The sequence below is a fragment of the Simochromis diagramma genome, unplaced genomic scaffold (genome assembly GCF_900408965.1).
Source record: "Simochromis diagramma unplaced genomic scaffold, fSimDia1.1 OVJJ01000010.1, whole genome shotgun sequence".
Classification (NCBI taxonomy): domain Eukaryota; kingdom Metazoa; phylum Chordata; class Actinopteri; order Cichliformes; family Cichlidae; genus Simochromis; species Simochromis diagramma.
In genome coordinates, this window is record NW_024387008.1 from 75,902 (window position 1) to 94,905 (window position 19,004).

Genomic DNA, 19,004 nt, shown 5'->3' on the forward strand with positions numbered 1-19,004 from the left:
TTTAGGGTCTGTGCATTCCTCTCTGTCGATTATTAGGTTACATATTGAGTTATATTCTTGTCTACGTTTTTCTAGATTGCAAAAATAGGCAGTGTTCTTTTCACCCTTTTCTATCCACTTGGCTTTGGATCGCAAATAAGCAGCCTTGGCTCTATAAAGGTACATTTCGTCCAATTTAGATTGTAAATTATTAATTTTTCCTTTTTCTTCCTCAGTCCAATTCAATTTGCCATACAGATTCATAAGTTCTTTTACTACATTTGATTCCTCTTCTTTTCTTTGTCTGTTTAACTTTTTACCGAATGCAATTGAGGTTTTTCTGATTCTAAATTTAAGATATTCCCATTTGAGTATCGGTGTATTGATGGCTTCATCATTCTGAATATCTAAAATTAATTTTTTAATAGAATTACAATACTCCTCATTTCTCAGCATCTGACAATTAAATTTCCAATAATCCTTAAATGTGTTGTTTTGGTCTTTGCTTTGTAGTCTCAGAATAATGGCGCAATGGTCACTTAAGGGACTGTTAGAGATGACTGTTTCCTTAACATATTGTAAAATTGAGTTGGATACCAACCAATAATCATTACGTGACCTGCTTTGACCATTAGGTTTGTGCCAGGTGAATTGTTTTACATCTTCGTTTAACACTCTCCATACATCTATTAATTTAGTATCATTAGCGAATTTTTCAAATATTGGGTTTTTATGCTCTCTTGAAAACTTTGAAGGCCATCTATCCAACCATTCATCAGGAGTCACATTGAAATCACCTCCAACTACTATATAATCAGTAGGGAATTTGGTGTAAAGTTCCTTTATAACTGTAGAAATTTGATGCAGCAGGTTCTTATTCTCTTGATCATTGTTGTATCCATAAACATTAACCAAAATAATCAGAGTATTATCAATATTTAACACACAGGCAACCCAATGTCCATTTTTGTCTGCCATGTTGCACAAAAACCTACCAGGACATCTGTTGAAACAAATAGCAACCCCAGCCGACCTGTTTGTACCATGACTAAAAAAAATTTTATCTCCCCATTGTTGTGACCAAAATTTCACATCAGATTCCTCAGAATGAGTTTCCTGGAGAAAAAAACAATTTGCCTGTTGCCCCTTGCAGAACAGAAAAACAGCTTTGCGCTTAATTGAGTCTTTAAGTCCCCTTGTGTTAAAGGAAAAAAAAGAAATATTAGTTTTTTAATTGGAACACGGAACACATGAACAGCTTTAAAGAGGAAGTTTAGGAGATGGAGTAGGAAAATCTTGAGGTAAAAGTCCCATCATCCGAAATGTTCCACTGTACATTCCTTTCGTAGTCAGATGTCAGCCCGTACCTGGAGTCTCTACCCTGATACGTTTGCCTTCTATGAAACCAAAAAGGGCCCCTGAAGCCTGCAGCCTTGCCTTCCTTCCGAGCCTGGTCGATTTTTGGCCACAACGCTTGTCTGGCGGTCATTGAGTCTGTCCTGTGCTCCTCCATCACAGTCTGGTATGGAGCAGCCACTAAACAGGACAGGAGCAGACTGCAGCGGACTGTACGGGCAGCAGAAAGGATCATCGGCACCCCCCCTGCCCTCCATCCAGGATCTGTACCTCTCAAGAACCAGGAAACGGGCAGGGAAAATCATCGCAGACCCCTCACACCCTGCACACAGACTTTTTGATCTGCTGCCCTCTGGCAGACGGTACAGAAGCCTGCAGACCAGGACCACCCGACACAGGAACAGTTTCTTTCCCCTCGCCATCTCCCTTCTTAACAGTTGACCTGTCACACTGCTCCCACTGCCAGACTGCAACTGCACCTTATGTACATTTTGTAGTATTCATTCCACCTCATTCATTTCTGTATTTTATGTATATAAGTTTAGATTCGTTATTTATAGTTGGTTTACATAGCTTTGTGTATGTATGTGTAATGTGTATATATAGACACGTGTGTGTGTGTGTGTGTGTGTGTGTGTGTGTGTGTGTGTGTGTGTGTGTGTGAGATTTACATTGCTGTGCTTGAGAGCCACCATCTACCGGAACCAAATTCCCTGTATGTGTCTGCACATATACTTGGCCAATAAACACGATTCTGATTCTGATTCTGATTCTGGATCTCCAGTCCTCTGGGGTCAGGTCTTCAGCAAAGCGGATGCCTCTTCTTGCACACGGGAGAAGTCTTTGTTCGCCTCCAGATGTCATCTCTCACGGCACGTCTCACAAACAGAATAATGATTTGTCGATGCTTATTCTCCACCGCTCTTCCCACTCTGTGGACAACATCAACTGCTTCTTCCATCTTCATCTTTAGGTCCGGAGCAATCCTTCCTAGAAGTTCCACCACTTCTTCTCTGATATTTTCATTTGTTTTCTCCTTTTTCCCTTTGATACGAAGACACTATCTTCTTTTGTATCTTTCCTGGCTCAATACACGATCCTTAATATCGTCATTATCTTTTTTGATTGATTCCATCTCTTTTTCCAGGTGTTTTATTTTCTTTTTGCATTCTTGCAGCTCCTCTGAATTAAATTGCACCGATTTAGCGATGGAAGCCAGCATGGCGCTATGTTGTTGAATTTGTTTGCTAACTTCGTCCATGCGGTCATCAACACGTTTTCCAAGACTCTCAATAGCTTTCAGTATAGTGTCAGTGGATGTGTTGGAGTCATTATCACTAGCCGTACCTTTTGCTTTTTTCTCCATATGTGGTTTCTCAGGAGTATTATCAGGGGTTGTTAACAGTCTGTCCCTCTTGTTGCTGCTGGAATTAGCAGTTTCCATCGGAGCTGGGTAGTCATGCTCGCTGTTTCTCTGGGTTGTAAAAGGGAGGTTTTTCACTGCCGGAGGTTTCGTGTTGTTGGTTTTCTTCATGTTCGGGCTGAAACGTCGTCAATATAGCTCAAAGGAGTGGATTTTATAACTTCAAGATTAAAACATCGGGACTTTAGTGAGGAGTACAGATGGATGCGACTGCTCAGTCCGCCATCTTGCCCGCCCCCCCACTTCCTAGATTTCAGAGCACGCGCTCCTAAGCCTCAATATACTTCCGCAACATGAAGGATAAAGCCCATATGGAGATATTTTCGTTGCTTCTCTTCTGTTCGGGTTTATTTGCGGGTGAGGAAAAAAAAACTTTAAAATCTTTAATCTCAGTTTGACCTCAGCAGCCTGTTTCGATTTTTTCTTTCGTTTTTTTTTTATTTTTTATTTCGTTGTTGTGAAACTTTTGCAACTCTCATTATTGTACATTTCATGTCTGATGTAGCCTATTGAAGACATTTTTAAATATTGAATATTGATAATGTTTTAATTCGTTTACACACATTTATTTTAGATCGATGTTGGTCATTCTTCATCATTTTCAGTCAGTGCTGTGACAGACACATCCAATATAGATAAGCCAGATCGTAGCTCTTTATGAAAATAAAAATAACGCTACACAGTCCTGTAACCTCTGGTATTGACCACACTGTAAATTAAATAAGAAATTATACGGACTGGATCATATTTGCGTAAAAGAAGTGAAAGGCGGGCGAGAGTGAGTGAAGGCGACAGAAAAATGGCAGCACGAGTGAAAGGGAAAGGTTTACAAGATGGAGAGTAAGTAAGACCAGCTGTGATTGATGGTTTGGAGAAGACAGGAGGGAGACTGGAGGTTGGGAGTTGCACGATCTGATATTCCTCTGTCGGTTTCTTCCTATCATCAGAAGACTGCTGGTCCAGGATCAGCATTTGCAACTGCCCAGTAACGTTGTCTGATTATTCAGGTAGTAGAAACTAATGTTGTTGAAAACTATCACTAGCAAACCAATATGAGCAAAGTAAATTTGGCTAACAGCAAACCTAACTTGATAATATAGATATTATATTGCAAAAAGTAATAAATAAAACGATTGAAATGCTTATCGTTTTTCCCAGAAGAGAGTTTTATGTAAACAAAGCCGTTGTTTTTTCTGTTTTCCCCCACATTACCAAGCTAACGTGATAAGTCAGTTGCAATTACCAACATTATTATGGCAGTAAAGGAACACCAACACATGCAGAGGAGTTAGTACATGCAGAGCATTGAGAGCAAAGAATGGCAGGGGCAGAGTGAGATGGAAGCAGATCAGCCTGCTGTGACAAACACAAAGAAAGCAGCTAAAAGAAGACTGAATGTTTAATATTTCTGAGAATGTTTGCATGCTTTATTTACTTCTTGACTCATACTTGTCCCACAGTGAAACACTCACTGAAGTACTTTGTCACTGGATCCTCTGGGGTTCCAAACATCCCAGAGTTTGTGGGTGTACTAATGGTTGATGGGATCCAGACTGGTTACTGCGACAGCAGCAGCAAGACATTACAACCACAGCAGGACTGGGCGAAGAAACTATTAGAAAACAACACTCAGCAGCGGGACTGGTACAACAAGAAGTGTTTTGAGGATCAACCAAAACTTTTCAAAGACACGATTTTTAGCTTGAAGCAGCAGTTCAACCAAAGCGATGGTGTAGTATTTTCTGTTATTTCTAATCTCAGATCATTATAAATCATAGAAACTGACTGATGAAAAAAAATCTACATTTTGTGCTTCCTGCTTTAAAATGAAGTTAGATTTAAAAATTTCCTTTAAAAAGTTTTAAAAAGGTTTTTCTGATTATGACCTCTTTCAGATGACACCTTTATTGAATTAGATTATGCTTCTTCTCTTGCAATCTTCAATAGTTAGACCTACTTTAACATACTGTAGTACTCTGGTTAGGTTAAATAAACGGTTGACAGAGTACTTGACTTGAACAATAAGCACAACACAAATCTTGCAGATTCACTGCAATATCTTATTTTATGTTTGTCCCTTCAGCTGTGCACATTTTACAGATAATAGAAGGCTGTGAATGGGATGAAAACACTGGAGAAGTGACTGGTGTGTTACTGTATGCTTATAACGGAGAAGCCTTTATGGATTTTGATCTGAAGACACTGACATGGATCGCACTGAAACCAGAGGCTGTCATTACCAAACAGAAATGGGATACTGATCGACTCAGAATAAAACACAAAGAAAATGACCTCACAAACATTTGTCCAGCGTATCTGAAGATGTATGTGGACCATAAGAAAGGTTTCTCACAGAAAAAAGGTACAATCACAAAAAGTTTATTGGCTATTGTTGGCTCTTTATTTATGCACACAAAGCATATGGGGAACATTGATTAGACATATGTGAACCCACAGAGTGGGGAAGAGAACAAAAAAAAATAATTATAAAAAATACAGAGTTACAAACACAAATCAGAAACTGAAGCTAAAAAAATATACATGATTTATTTTGTGGACTAAAGTGATTTATTTTTTACTTGCACCACAAAATATGGGACGCTGATAGAAACGCAATAAAACACAAAGAAAATGACCTCACTCAGATTTGTCCAGAGCATCTGAAGATGTACTTGAACACTGGGAAAAGCTTCCCACACGGAACCAGAAACATCACATGACAGTTTCATGGCTACAGTAGTAGGGTTTATTTAGCATATTCTAATGGTTTTTAGTAATTCTCTTTTTTCTTTTGCTCAAACTGCTGAACAAAAACAGTGATGTGAAAAGGTATGGATTGGATTTGCTTTAAAGTAAACTCATGTGTTAAAAAAATTTGAGTACTTAGTGACCATATATCTGTGTGCTTGGGGTTTAATTTAGCTTAAAGATTGTTACAATGCAGCTGCTATAAAGCTTGTGACTCTTTTTTCTTGAATGCCTCAGTCTGTTTTGAATTACAGATTAATTTTTGCTTTTTCACAGCTTTCCTTGAGTTTTAGCCATAGTTATTTTCGAATGCTACTGTGAAATCTTACCCTCTATCACCATTGTCTCACTCTCATTCCTATCTTCCCTCTCCAGTTCTTCCATCAGTGTTTCTCCTCCAGAAGACTCCCTCCTCTCCAGTCAGCTGTCACGCTACAGGTTTCTATCCTGGCAGAGCTGTGATGTTCTGGAGGAAAGATGGAGAGGAGCTTCATAAAGGTTTAGATCCTGGAAAGATCCTCACCAACAATGATGATACCTTCCAAATGAGTGTTGACCTGATTGTTTCATCAATCACCCCTGAAGACTGGAGAAAATATGAGTGCGTGTTTCAGCTCTCTGGTGTTGAGGATATTGTCACGAAACTGAATGAAGCAGTGATCAGAACCAACACAGAGGAAAACATTAGGAAAGGTGAAAGGAAAAACATTTAAATCATTTTGTTTGCTGATGCTGTGGATTGTCTAAAATGTAATATTTAATTTTTTTTTCTGGTTTTGTTTTGGACCTCAAGAAGAAAAGCTGCTACTGTGGGAATTACTAATGGGGATCCTAAAAATTTATTTTTTTAAATGCGTGTATATAGTAATACTTGTGTATCTTTGGTTCCAGATATGTAAAGTGTTACAGCTGTTAATAAAAGTTGGTTATTTATTTTTGGCCTCACATTTGGGGAGATGTATGGATGGATGGACTTTGGTTTTAACCTGTTCCCCTGCACATCTCTGTTTTACTGTGCAGAAAATGCTTCTAGCATGATGATCCCCATCATTGCTGCAGTGGTTGTTCTTGTTCTCATCCTCGGTGCTGCTGTTGGATTTGCTGATTACAAAAAGAAGAAAAGTGAGTGATTCAAATGAGTTGATGGTCATGGTCTGCTGATGGTCTAGTACAGAGTGTAAAAGTGAACTTATCTGAACTTATCATGTATTCTGAAATATTTGTTTTTTCTCTTTATTACAGAAAGCGATACTGAACCATGTAAGTAGTTTTCTTTGTTGCTCTTGGTTTCAGTGGCACTGTATGTAAAAGCCAGTTCAAAAATATCAGGACTAACAGTGTGTTTTGAAACTTACAGCTCCGGGCAACACCTTTGAACTTGAGATCTTGATCTCTGAGAGACTGAATCCAGAGCCTGCACAGACAAACACAGCACACTACTGAAACATGTTAGGACCAAAGAAGATTTTTGTTCATTTTATTATTTTTATTAATTATATTTCTTAAGTTTCTGGTGTTTTTCTGATGAGGATGTAATCATTATTTGTTACTGAATAATTTAAACCATATTAGTGATTACTAAACACTTTCTAAACTGTTGTTTTCATTAAGACTTTAGTAGCTTAAGGAATACATTTTAGTTAAATTAATCGTTTTTTTTTACATACTAACAATATTTTACTAGTTTTCAGGTTGGACTTTAGACTTGATATGTATCAATACCTTACATCATCTGTTATTTTTTAAAGCATTCAGTGTATTGAGTTCTTCTGGTTATTTGAAGGTCTCAGCTTTTTTAAAAAAGGTGACTGACTCTGAGCCAGTAATGCTCCCAAGAGCCCATTGAGGTCAGACTGGCTCCAGCATTACTGCTCAAAATATAGTTTTTTCATGTTTTTGTGTTTTGTTTTGTTTGTGAAGTCTGGGAGTTTTTTGGAGATTGACCTATGCTTTAATGTTCACATAAAAATGTTGTTCACTGATGTTTAAGTCAATTACAAAGATCTCCACAATTTGATGGATTGAGTTCTTCTGGTTATTTCAAAGTCTCGGCTTGTTAAACAGACTTTCCTCTCAAGTCCCCATCAAGTCAGATTGGCTTAATCATCAGTGCTTCATGAACAGTGGTGGTCCTAGGCTGTTTTGGCGCCCTGGGCGAACACTCCCTCTGTCGCGCGCCCCCCCCCCCCCCCCCCCCCCCCCACACACACACACACACATAGACAAAACATATTAAGGATTGTAGATTAACATAAAATTGTTGTACACACACACACACATATGAAGAGAGAGAGAGTAGGCAAACGTAGTATGCAAACGGCTACCAAACAGCCATCATAATTCGTCATACAATGAGAACAGGACAAATCAACAACTGACAATGACTAATTAATATTAAAATCTCTAACATAATGTATTGTTTGGAGTTTAGTCTGTTACTGTTGCTATTTTTACCATTTCTTCTTGGAGCAACTGTAACGCACATAATTTTCTTAGGGATTAATATTAAAGTATTCTGATTGTTTCAGGATGACCTGCCATTATCCAATAACACATTTGCTTACCTGCATCTTTTGCTCGTTTCTCTTCCTCTTCTTTTCTCTTTTTTCTAAACTGAGGACCTGATGGCTTTGAACTTTTCTTGTCCATCTTCCATTGGTTTTAATTTTGCACTCCAGTATGAACACCCATCCCTCAACCCGAGGATCACCACAACATGATCTAACACACCTACACCTTAGTTCACAGATTCACTTTGTCTAGGGTGCATTTCTGAGATTTCACACAACCCAGGATTCAAATCATGAATACATAATGGGCTTGGATTTACAACATTATGAATGAAATGTGCTCAATTTGGAAGCAGCAGCCCCCCCCGCTTTCGATGGGTTGTGTGTGAGACTTTAAATCATCAAACTGTAAATTGTTATTGATCCCTTTACCTCTAGTCCTAAAGTTTAGTTTAGTTCTTACTCTTCTTATAATAATTGTTTGTTTACTTGCACTGCTGTAACTATAGCCTCGTTCTCTCGTCTCTCTATATACTGGACTGCATAGCTGGACTGGCCATCGGGCATACCGGGCATTTGCCCGGTGGGCCGCTGGCGATTTTTTGTTTTTATGGGCCGATGGATTTTTTTTAAATTTTTTTTTTAGGAAGGGTATATATAATGAAAGGTGTTGGATTGGCCAATTGGTCATGATCGACTCTGGGCTGGACCAATTACAGCCGAGGAGGCCGGATGCACCCTCCCCCTTGTTTAGCAATCACGTGATTTTCGCGCATTGCATGCCGGGAACTCGTGGCAAAACAATCCAAGTACCGCATCAAATGCAAGCATTTGCAGCACCGCAAAACGTTCATTCTCCGGTTCCAATACCTTCTTGGTTTTTCTTTGCCGCACAAAAAGGAATGTACAAAACAAAAGGAGAACAATGCCGGTCCGTACAAAGACAGACTCGACGAAAAGACAAAGAAAAGATACGAGGAAAAAATCAGAGTGAAAGGGTCAGACCCTTACGAGCACACAGAGTGGACAAAAGACGTTAGCGTGCTGCCCAACTTTCACCACGCTCAGATTTATAATTATACGGTTCTTGGAGTGAGTGCATACACTCATGAAGTTTAGTAACTTCAGGTCACTGCAACAAGCCCAGGTACAGTTTACCGACGGATGGGTGCAGGACCTTGAAATGCACCGTGTAGAACGAAAGACCATCGTACGAACAAAGGTAAGTTTACCAGTCTCACAAATCGTCGTCATAAGTACACATTCGTTAACCGTTTATTAATATAACCTTTGAGCTCAATGGTAATTAATTAGTAGTGGAAATAATTTCTGGTAGCATTACAGAAATGTAGCAGTGACAATAATATTGTATGTTGTAATCGCAATGGACAATTAGTGATACAAAACAACTGTTTTATCCTGTGAATAAAAGTATATGTTTTTGTCAATGTACCATGGTAATAACAGAAGCGAAACACAATATTGTGTCAGGACAATTCACTATTTATGCACAATAAACAAAGGAGCATAGCGCGACAATTTCTGTTCAGCGCCAGACTTGCTTGTAACCTATATCACCAATTATGTTAAGAAAAATGACGCATTAACTACAACAAAACTCTGACCTTTGTGGGAATGCTTGGAGCAGACTAACCTGTGAGCTGGAGTGTTCTGAGACGTTATATTTGGTATATCCAGACCATCCGTCGGCTCTTACTTCGGAAACATGGCTTAAAAAATTTCTCTTCAACGACGTAATCCGATAAAAAAAAACGATCTCTTTAGCCATCGGCTTCCCGTGGCTGTCATGCGACCGGCTATTGAAGTTAATAATACAACAGCTTCTTGCCATTTTTTGGGTTTCTTTTTATCGCTGTGTAACTGAGTTCAATTGAAAGCCTGCGTGCGCTAGTACCTCTTGCCACAAGTTCCCAGAATCCTTTGCGGTTTTATCCCTGAATGACGTCACATTTTCAATCTTTATCCTCGTGGGCCGGTCTCTAGTCAAAAAGCCCGGGCCGATTTTTTGTCCCAGTCCAGCCTTGCTGGACTGTATGTAGCGGAGATGACAATAAAGTTTACTTTGACTTCAGCAGCGAGCAGGCGCACCGAGGGCTCTCGCGCTCACTTTTCACGTATAGAATTTCGAAAAAACATCGGTGCAAATTATAAGTCTGTATCATAATGTCTGGTGTTTTCGTGTTTGTTGGTTTGTTTTTATTTTGTTTTGTTTTGCGAGTTGGTTATTAGATGCTGCTCCAGCCGGTCAGAGAATCCCCCGCCGCCCCGCCCTCTCCTCTCTGCGCCGCAAGCAGCAGGCACACCTCGCAAACGGAGGGCGCTCTTACTCCCAGCAAATGGGCGATGGAAAACCGATCGGTGCTTATGCCATTCCCAATATGCGCTGGCTGACGTCGGGGCAGCATGAGTACGAGAATTTTTTTTTTTCTGCCGATGCCTGTGATGCCGCCCCCAACCACGATGCCATCTAGTGGTCATCCCAATATTTACACATCAGGTTGTATTATTGTGATTAAAATATTTTCAATTAGTGAAAAAACAAAATGAGGCTGTAACAGTTTTATTGTACAGTTGTGAGTTGGCTTTGTTTATTTTTGGTACTTTTGCAATAACTGTACTGATTTTTGTGTACTCGCACACAAATGTTGATTCCACGAACTACAAACAGATACTGAAAAAATAAATAAATAAATAAATAAATAAATAATTCTTTACACTTATATTGTTTTACCTTACATTACACATTTAAAGAAATAATAAAAAGATTAAAGATTTTAGATAACTTAGGTGATATCTAATCAAAGGTTCATTGGTTTAACGCTTGATTTATGGAAAAACCCCCAAATATAGTAGTCTCCCCCCCCCCCTATACCGGATTTTTAGTGAAAATCCGGTAAAGGTCACGCCCTTGGGGGAGTGGGGGGAGCTGGGCTCTCTGAGTGCTCTTGTTATACAGGTTATCAAAGAAATCACAAACAATGAAGAATAAAATTATGGCCATATCCCAGCTGTCATAGTTTGAGATGCAGGGCACACTCTGGATGGTCACCAGCCTTTTGCAGGCCCAACAAACATAGACAACCATTTACACTCACATTCACACCTATGGCCAGTTTTGAATCTTCAGTTAACGTAGCCCCATGCATCTCTTTGGCCTGTGGAACAAAACCAGAATAGCTGGAAAGAATTCATGCAGACACCAGAAGAATATACATATAATATACATATATACTAGGGGTGCAACGATACACAAAATTCACGGTTCGGTTTGGTTCGATACTTTGGTGTCACGGTTCGATATTTTTTCGATACAAAAAAATGTTCATGCTTTTTTAATTTGTCATTCATTAAAATTATAAACATATATTTTAACTCAAATGTACAGTTTTTAATGTTGCTGAAACAACAAAGTAATAAAATAATAAATCTATCTCATCTTTGGAAAAGAGAGTTTATTACAGAGAAATGGCTCTTTCCAAAATAAAAGCTATACTATACGCTTCTTCTGGGCTATATTCTCAGCAGCATATTAAACATATCAGGTCCCCATAAGGAGAATCGTGTGCTAACGGCTGTCTAAATGACTCGGGTAAAGTTTGTAGCATGCGTGCTCGTTGTTTTTGTCTGCTTCCACTTGTCTTTGCACTAGGATGATGTTGGCGTAAATGTGCAGTTATATTCATTGTGTTCCCACTAGTGCTGTCAGCTTTAATCTGAAATGACGTTAACGCCACAACACGGCAAATCTCCATTAACGAGCTACCGTTACGTAGCATCATCAAGGACCACAGCCATCCAGCATATCAGCTGTTCTCCTTGCTATCATCTGGCAGACGTTACAGGAGTCTGTCTGCTCGGACTACAAGACTTAAAAACAGTTTTTACCATCAAGCCATACGACACCTCAACCACAACTCCTAAACACACACACACACTCCACAGATGCACTCAGAATCTGTCCTACAGTTTCACAAGTACATTGTACACTCTGCACTGGTCACTTCATTCTTATTAGTATTTAAACAAATAAAAACCTTACTTTGTGCAATACTGTACTAACTGCCACTCAAAATTTTGTACTGTTCAGTTTGTACTGCTGGTCACTCCTGCCACTTTGTCTCATGTGCAATATGCCATTTGCTGCCCCCCCGCCAAATTACATGTCAATGGTTACATTCCTATTTAAGTTTTCCTTTATCTATTCACAAGTGTGTACATATATATATATACACATTTATCCTGTTAACTTTTTTCTTTTTACTATATTTTATAAACATTTTGCTCTTACTATTTTTTTACTTATTATACTGCTCAATTACTGTCTGCTGCTCGTCAAATACATTTCACTGCCATGATGACCCTGTGCTAACTTGCATATGACAAATAAAACTGAAACTGAACAATATAACCACGGTCATAATGAAGGTGATAAACTTTGATCTACCTATAAAGTTGTGTTTATAGACAGTCTTAAAGATAAGATAACTCTTTATTGCACAGTCATACCTAGTACAATAGTCCAACAAAACTGGAAACTGTCCCATTTCGGCACTGCGCACAACACAAACAAGACAACACAACGTAGTAACTAGTAAAAGTCGCTGTTGTTACAAAACAGTTAATTATGAAATAAATTTAAGCTATAGATAAATTCAATAAATGTATGTTATAGATGCAGAAAAATGAAAAAACATGAAAGGTGTCCGCTCTGCTGATCCTGGAGCTGTTTGAAGTTAATGCCATCAACATGCTGGTGGATCTTTTGAACAGACTGATTACAGAGTCCTCAGAGTAAACCAGCAGTCATTCTGTTTGTGTTCTGTATACATACTGTGTGTGTGCTGCATGATTCAGTGGTTGTTACACCCTATTCAGAAACAACAGCACTCTTGAAATCAATTCCAACCTTCACTCCTCCCCTGTCGAGACAAATGAAGAGAAAATGAAACTTCTCCTGTTACAGTGAAAGAATATCAGTTGCTCAGAAAGTAAAATCAAGTTGCTGCATTTTACAGGGAGATTACACACTGTGTTCAAGTGGGAACACTGAAATACAGACAGAAGAATGAAAAACAAAATGATCAACAGGTTGGAGCTTACCAAAAACAAATGATCAAATAACTCACTAAAAATATCACCTAAATAACTGCAGCACTTATAACTATTAAAAGCTTTAATCCCTAATTCATAATTGGAGTAAAAATCTGCTAAATCTCACCATTATTGTTTCTTCTCCAGATGAAGAATCCAAGGGGGAGTAAACCAACACCTCCAACAACAGGACCAACAGGAAACTCTGAGGGAGAAACTGAAAAGGTTAAAAAATAAAGGCTAATTCCACTGCTAGAAGTTCTGAACTTCTGAATGTTTAATACAAGCTGATGGTATTCCTGCTGTAGGTGAAAAAGAAGGGGATTTTAAAGTATCTGTAGATCTCTGTTGCTTTTTTCAAAAATGCTGAGTACTGTAAATATTGCTTCAAATTAATTATGTATTTTTATTGTCACAGTAACAATATGTGAAAAGCTATCAAACTTTAAAGGACCCCTAAGAGTAATTGTTTAGCACCAGTGTTGTACAAATGCTACAATATTGGACCCATTGTCCATACAATATTTTAGCATTTGTACAACACTGGTGTTGATTATATCGGCTCATGCCTATGACCATTTTTGGTACATTTGAGAAACTTTAGTAGATTAAGGTTAAGTATCCTGATGATAAAATGAAAACATTCTCAATTAGATCTCTTTTTGCACTCATTTCCTTACATCTTAAATAATCGCTAAAATATTTCTACTAAAACTAAGGCTGCAAAATATTAAAAATTATATTTACTTTTAATTTACTTAAGTTAAAATGTCGTCACTAAATGAATTCTGTTGAATAAATAATGTGATGAATTTGATTGAACCAACTCGATGATGTCACATTCTGTTCTGACAGAAGATGGCGCTAAACATGTTTTAAAAGCTTTAAGCACTTAAATCACACACGGACTATGTCAGTTTTTGAGAGCAGAGCTCAATGATGAGTCTGAGCTCAGCAGTACAGGAGCTAGGATTTTCAGGAAAATAATGGAGTGAGAGCAGTGAAACTGAGTGTGTTCATGAAAACACAAAGCAGTTGATAATGGAGAACAGAGAGGACTGATCGCAGGTTTAAACTGATCAGACTGATCAATACATGCTGACTGAAGAAGCTTATTTTTGTGTTTGAACCAAAAAGAAAAAAAATGTTTTGACATGTTTTACATATTTTAGCCATTTCAATTTGGTTGCAGGTCTCATAATACTAACAATAATAAATCATAATACTGGCAGTGTCACGTCCGGGGTGGTGGACGTGTGGAGTTGAAGATAGGACCCAAAATGCGGCAGCTCTGGTGCAGTTGAGTATTTATTGAATAGGAGTAGATACAAACAGAAATGGCGGGTGAACATGAAACTGGAAAACCTAAACTGGGCAAAACTAACAAAACAAACCAGAGCGAAGATGCGGGGAGTTATGAGGAAATACACAGAGAGACGGACGGAGAGACGCAGGGAGACCGAGGGGAACAACACAGACGAACCAGCCACGAGGACGGAAGACTCTCGGAGCAAAACAAAACAGGAGGCCCGGGGGCCGACAACATAGGAGCCCGAACCGTTCAGGGGGCCGACCGTGCGGACGGCAACGGCGGCAATGTGGAAACAGTTCAGGGGGTCGACCATGCGGACGGCAACAGCGGCGACTCAGGCGAAGGGGGTCTGGGGGCCGCCCACGACGGCCATGGCGCCCGACCAATAGCCTGGAAAGTGGCCGGTTAACTGCAGACCCAGACAAGGCAGGACCAGGCGACGCTGGAGGCGAAGACACAGAGGCTGGACCAGGCGACGCTGGAGGCGAAGCAGAAGCTGAAGCTGGACCAGGCGAAGCAAAGGCTGCTGCAGGCGAGGATGATGAGGCCGCTGCAGGCGAGGCTGAAGACTCTGAAGCTGGACCAGGCGAGGCTGAAGACTCTGAAGCTGGACCAGGCGAGAATGGCGAGAATGGCGGCGGCATGGAAGCCCCGAGACGGAGGCGCTGCAGGCGGCGGCATGGAAGCCGGAGACGGAGGCGCTGCAGGCGGCGGTGCAACAGGTTGGACGGATCCCTTGGACCCTCCAGCGGCGACAGGAGATGAAGGCCGGACGGGCCCCTCGGACCCTCCAGCTGAGACAGGAGACGAAGGCCGGAGCGGTCCCACGGACCCTCCAGCAGAAGCCATCACAAAGCCAGCAGGCATGGAGTCCACTGGCAGACACGAAGGCAATTGGTGCTGAGCTGGGCACTAGCTCTGCCCAGACGGTGCTGACACAGAGTAGTTCTCTGAGGGCTGCTTAATCTTCAGGGGTCCAGAAACAGCTGGGGACTGAAACCTAGCTTCTGGGGAGGCCCTGGAGTGCATAACTGTGCCCGAAGCTGCAAAAGCGCGAGAAACTCCCTGATTGGAACTTAGATTACCTCCCTGCATAGATTGAATGTGTGAGACTGGTGACAGAATGAGTGACGGAGCTAGCGGTGACTCTGGAGCCTGAGCTACTGGTGACACTGGAGGCACTGGAGCCTGAGCTATGGGTGACACTGGAGGCACTGGAGCCTGAGCTACGGGTGACACTGGGGGCACAGGGGACTGAGCTGAAGGTGACACTGGAGACTGAGCTGAAAGAGAGTGGGCAGCCGACACTGGTGACTGAGCAGAGAGCGAGTGAGCAGCTGACACTGGAGACTGAGTGGCCAGTGCAAGGACTGGGAATCTTGTCAAAGTTGAGTGACACATGGATTCCACTCAGTATCAGCAGATTCTGGATACCAATGTCCAGGAATCAGTGACAAAGCTGAAGCTGTGCTGGGGCTGGATCTTTCAACAAGACAACGACCTGAAACACTGCTCAAAATCCACTAAGACATTCATGCAGACGAACAAGTACAACGTTCTGGAATGGCCATCTCAGTCCCCAGACCTGAATATTATTGAAAATCTGTGGTGTAAGTTAAAGAGAGCTGTCCATGCTCAGAAGCCATCAGACCTGAATGAACTAGAGATGTTTTGTAAAGAGGAATGGTCCAAAATACCTTCAACCACAATCCAGACTCTCATTGGAACCTACAGGAAGCATTTAGAGGCTGTAATTTCTGCAAAAGGCGGATCTACTAAACTATCTACAGTGGGATGGCCAAACTTTTGCATCCTGCTGTATATGTATACGTATATATAAGTCTTATATATATGCATACATATTACTATCTACTGCATACAATGCAATAGATAGTAATGAGATTTATTGTTTATGAAGACAAGTGAAAAGAAAATAAGAACAGTGAATAAAAGCAGAAAAAAGCGACACTTCGACACTGTCCTTAAGTTGATAGACTGGTTTTTATGTTAGTAACAGGAGATCCTCTTTTTTGTGTCTGTATCAGATGACAAAGATCTGATATCGGCTATGAGCTCTGCTGACATCTCACTAATTTCCCGTGTTTTTTGTCACCGTGTCTCTTTTCAGGTGTTCATATTTTGCAAAGGATGAATGGATGTGAATGGGATGATGAGACTGAAGAGATTAATGGGTTCAATCAGTATGGATATGATGGAGAAGGCTTTCTATCATTGGACCTACAGACACTGACATGGATCGCTCCAAAACCACAGGCTATCATCACCAAACTGAGATGGGATGCTGAAAAACCTAGATTAAATTACAATAAAAACTTTTACATACATGAATGCCCTGGGCTTTTAAAGAAGTATGTGCACTACAGGAGAAACCTTTTGCAGACAGCAGGTAAAATTACAGAATCTCATGTGAAGTTGTAAAAGAGAAAATGTATGGCATTTTAAAGCAGAGTTAAATTCAAACGAGAATCTAACAACTGCCTGTCTCTCTCCAGTTCTTCCTTCAATGTCTCTCCTTCAGAAGTCTTCCTCCTCTCCAGTCAGCTGCCACGCTACAGGTTTCTATCCTGACAGAGCCGTGATGTTCTGGAGGAAAGATGGAGAGGAGCTTCATGAAGGTGTGGATCTGGGAGAGATCCTTCCCAACAATGATGGGACCTTTCAGACGAGTGTTGATCTCAATGTTTCATCAGTCACACCTGAAGACTGGGAGAGAGTTAGTGTGAACAATGACATCATCACCAAACTGGACCGAGCAGTGATCAGGACCAATATGAGTAAGACTGGAGCATTTTTACACAGTAGTTATTAATACTACAGTATTAACGTAAAGCATCATACTGAGTTGGCACTCAGTAGTTCCACATAATCGCTAGAATTATTTATTTAGAAGAGGACAACAAGATTCTCACCAAGCACTGTAATCATTCATCAATACCAGTTATTATAATACGTATAATAATATTAACATCAAAACCCTTGAAATTAATGGAATAAACTTTTTGTCTTGTGTACAAAAGACAGCAAACACAAATTACTCTCCTTTGTGCATTTGTCTCTGACTCTGTGACTTCATGTTCCAGGTCTGTAGACATGACCGCCCAATGATCTCTTCCTGTGTTATGTGTTATGTTGCTTGCTGTGTCTCCATGATCATCTTTTCACTCGAAACTTTCTCCCAGCTTGCTGTGGCAGATAAGCATGTCATGGCCCTGATTCTGTTTCTTCCTGTCAACTTTTCTTTTTTCTGCTCAGTTTTGCAAAGTGCTTTCACACAGAGTATTAATTGATTGATGATTTCTTTCTATAATGGTGTAAGTTGCTTGAGACAATATTGGATATGTTGACCTTTTACCAATTTTACCACATTTACTAATCAAATCTCTACTACTAACAACTCAGTAAGATGGTTCACTGAAGTGGGGACACATGATAGATAACTGAAGTGAGCAAAAAGTAATGAGGTACCAACTGTGGAACTGATAAATCTTATTATTTCAATCAGAGATATAAGATGCATCAACTACCAGGTCCTTACTGATTTGTTCTTCACTTATTCGTAAGTAACAGCACAAATCTATTATTAAAGTCCTTCCATATTCTATTCAACACAGAATCCCACTGACATTGGAGCTGCAATCGTTGTTCTAGTTATCGTTTCCATTGCAGTTGTGGTAATCGTGGCAGTCGTTACCAAAGAAGAAAGGTGAGATCTCAGTCGTGGAAATGCAGAGTTTACTTTTTGAATTTGTGTTTTAATCCATACTCCCAAATTTGCACGTTTTAAAAATATATACAGCCAGCTCAAAAATCAAAACACACAAACAGGTTATAGAATTTGGCATTTAGTATGTGAAGAAGAAATATGTTCTTTTTGAATGCAGCTGTCCAAATCCCATAAATCCCATCCCACATATATAATATAGATAAAACATAAAAAGTTTATAAGTTAGACAGATTAAAAATATGTTATATTTACTTTGTCACTTCATGTTATTTCTGATAATTATGTATTATTCATGGCTTTTTGCTAATGCTGCTTCTCTATATTTATCTTCTAACTGGTTTGACCGACACTGCTCACTTGTTGAGCGGGGCAGTGTTTGTAAACACAAAAAGATAATCACTTCGTATTATACCTTTAAAAAGGCTAGAACATATCCAGACACAACAGTTCCAGACAGTAGATTGCCTTCGTGTGGCCGTCTTCACCACTTGGAGTAATGTTCCCACTCACCTCATGGAAACGCTTACATCAAGTATGCCACAATGAATTTTTGAAGTGATTAACAATAACGGTGGAGCTACTCATTATTGAGTTCATGTTTGGAACTTTGATTTCTGTTTTGGGGAGTTTATGGGTTTTTTTGCAGGTGTGGTCCTAAACTTCTGATCAGCTGTAAAACGGCCTGTTTCAGTTTAAGTGTTGTTTTCAATAAATTGCATGCTCAAAAAATGTTTTGTCTCACTCTCATTTCTTCTTGTTGCGTGTTGAAGCTCGACTTGAAACCTTGTGAAGATCCAACCACGCAAAATATGATTTTTT

The 19,004-nt window shown here is 39.9% G+C and overlaps 1 protein-coding gene across 1 annotated transcript; it reads left to right on the forward strand.

Moving 5' to 3' along the window:
- Nucleotides 1-15,062: 15,062 nt before the first annotated feature.
- LOC120739290 (major histocompatibility complex class I-related gene protein-like) lies at nt 15,063-17,285 on the forward strand. Its single transcript, XM_040041002.1, has 4 exons — nt 15,063-15,162; nt 15,581-15,769; nt 16,524-16,847; nt 16,954-17,285. The coding sequence occupies exons 1-4, from the start codon at nt 15,063-15,065 to the stop codon at nt 17,268-17,270; spliced, it is 930 nt and encodes a 309-aa protein (XP_039896936.1). The 3' UTR covers nt 17,271-17,285.
- The last annotated feature ends 1,719 nt before the right edge of the window (nt 17,286-19,004 follow it).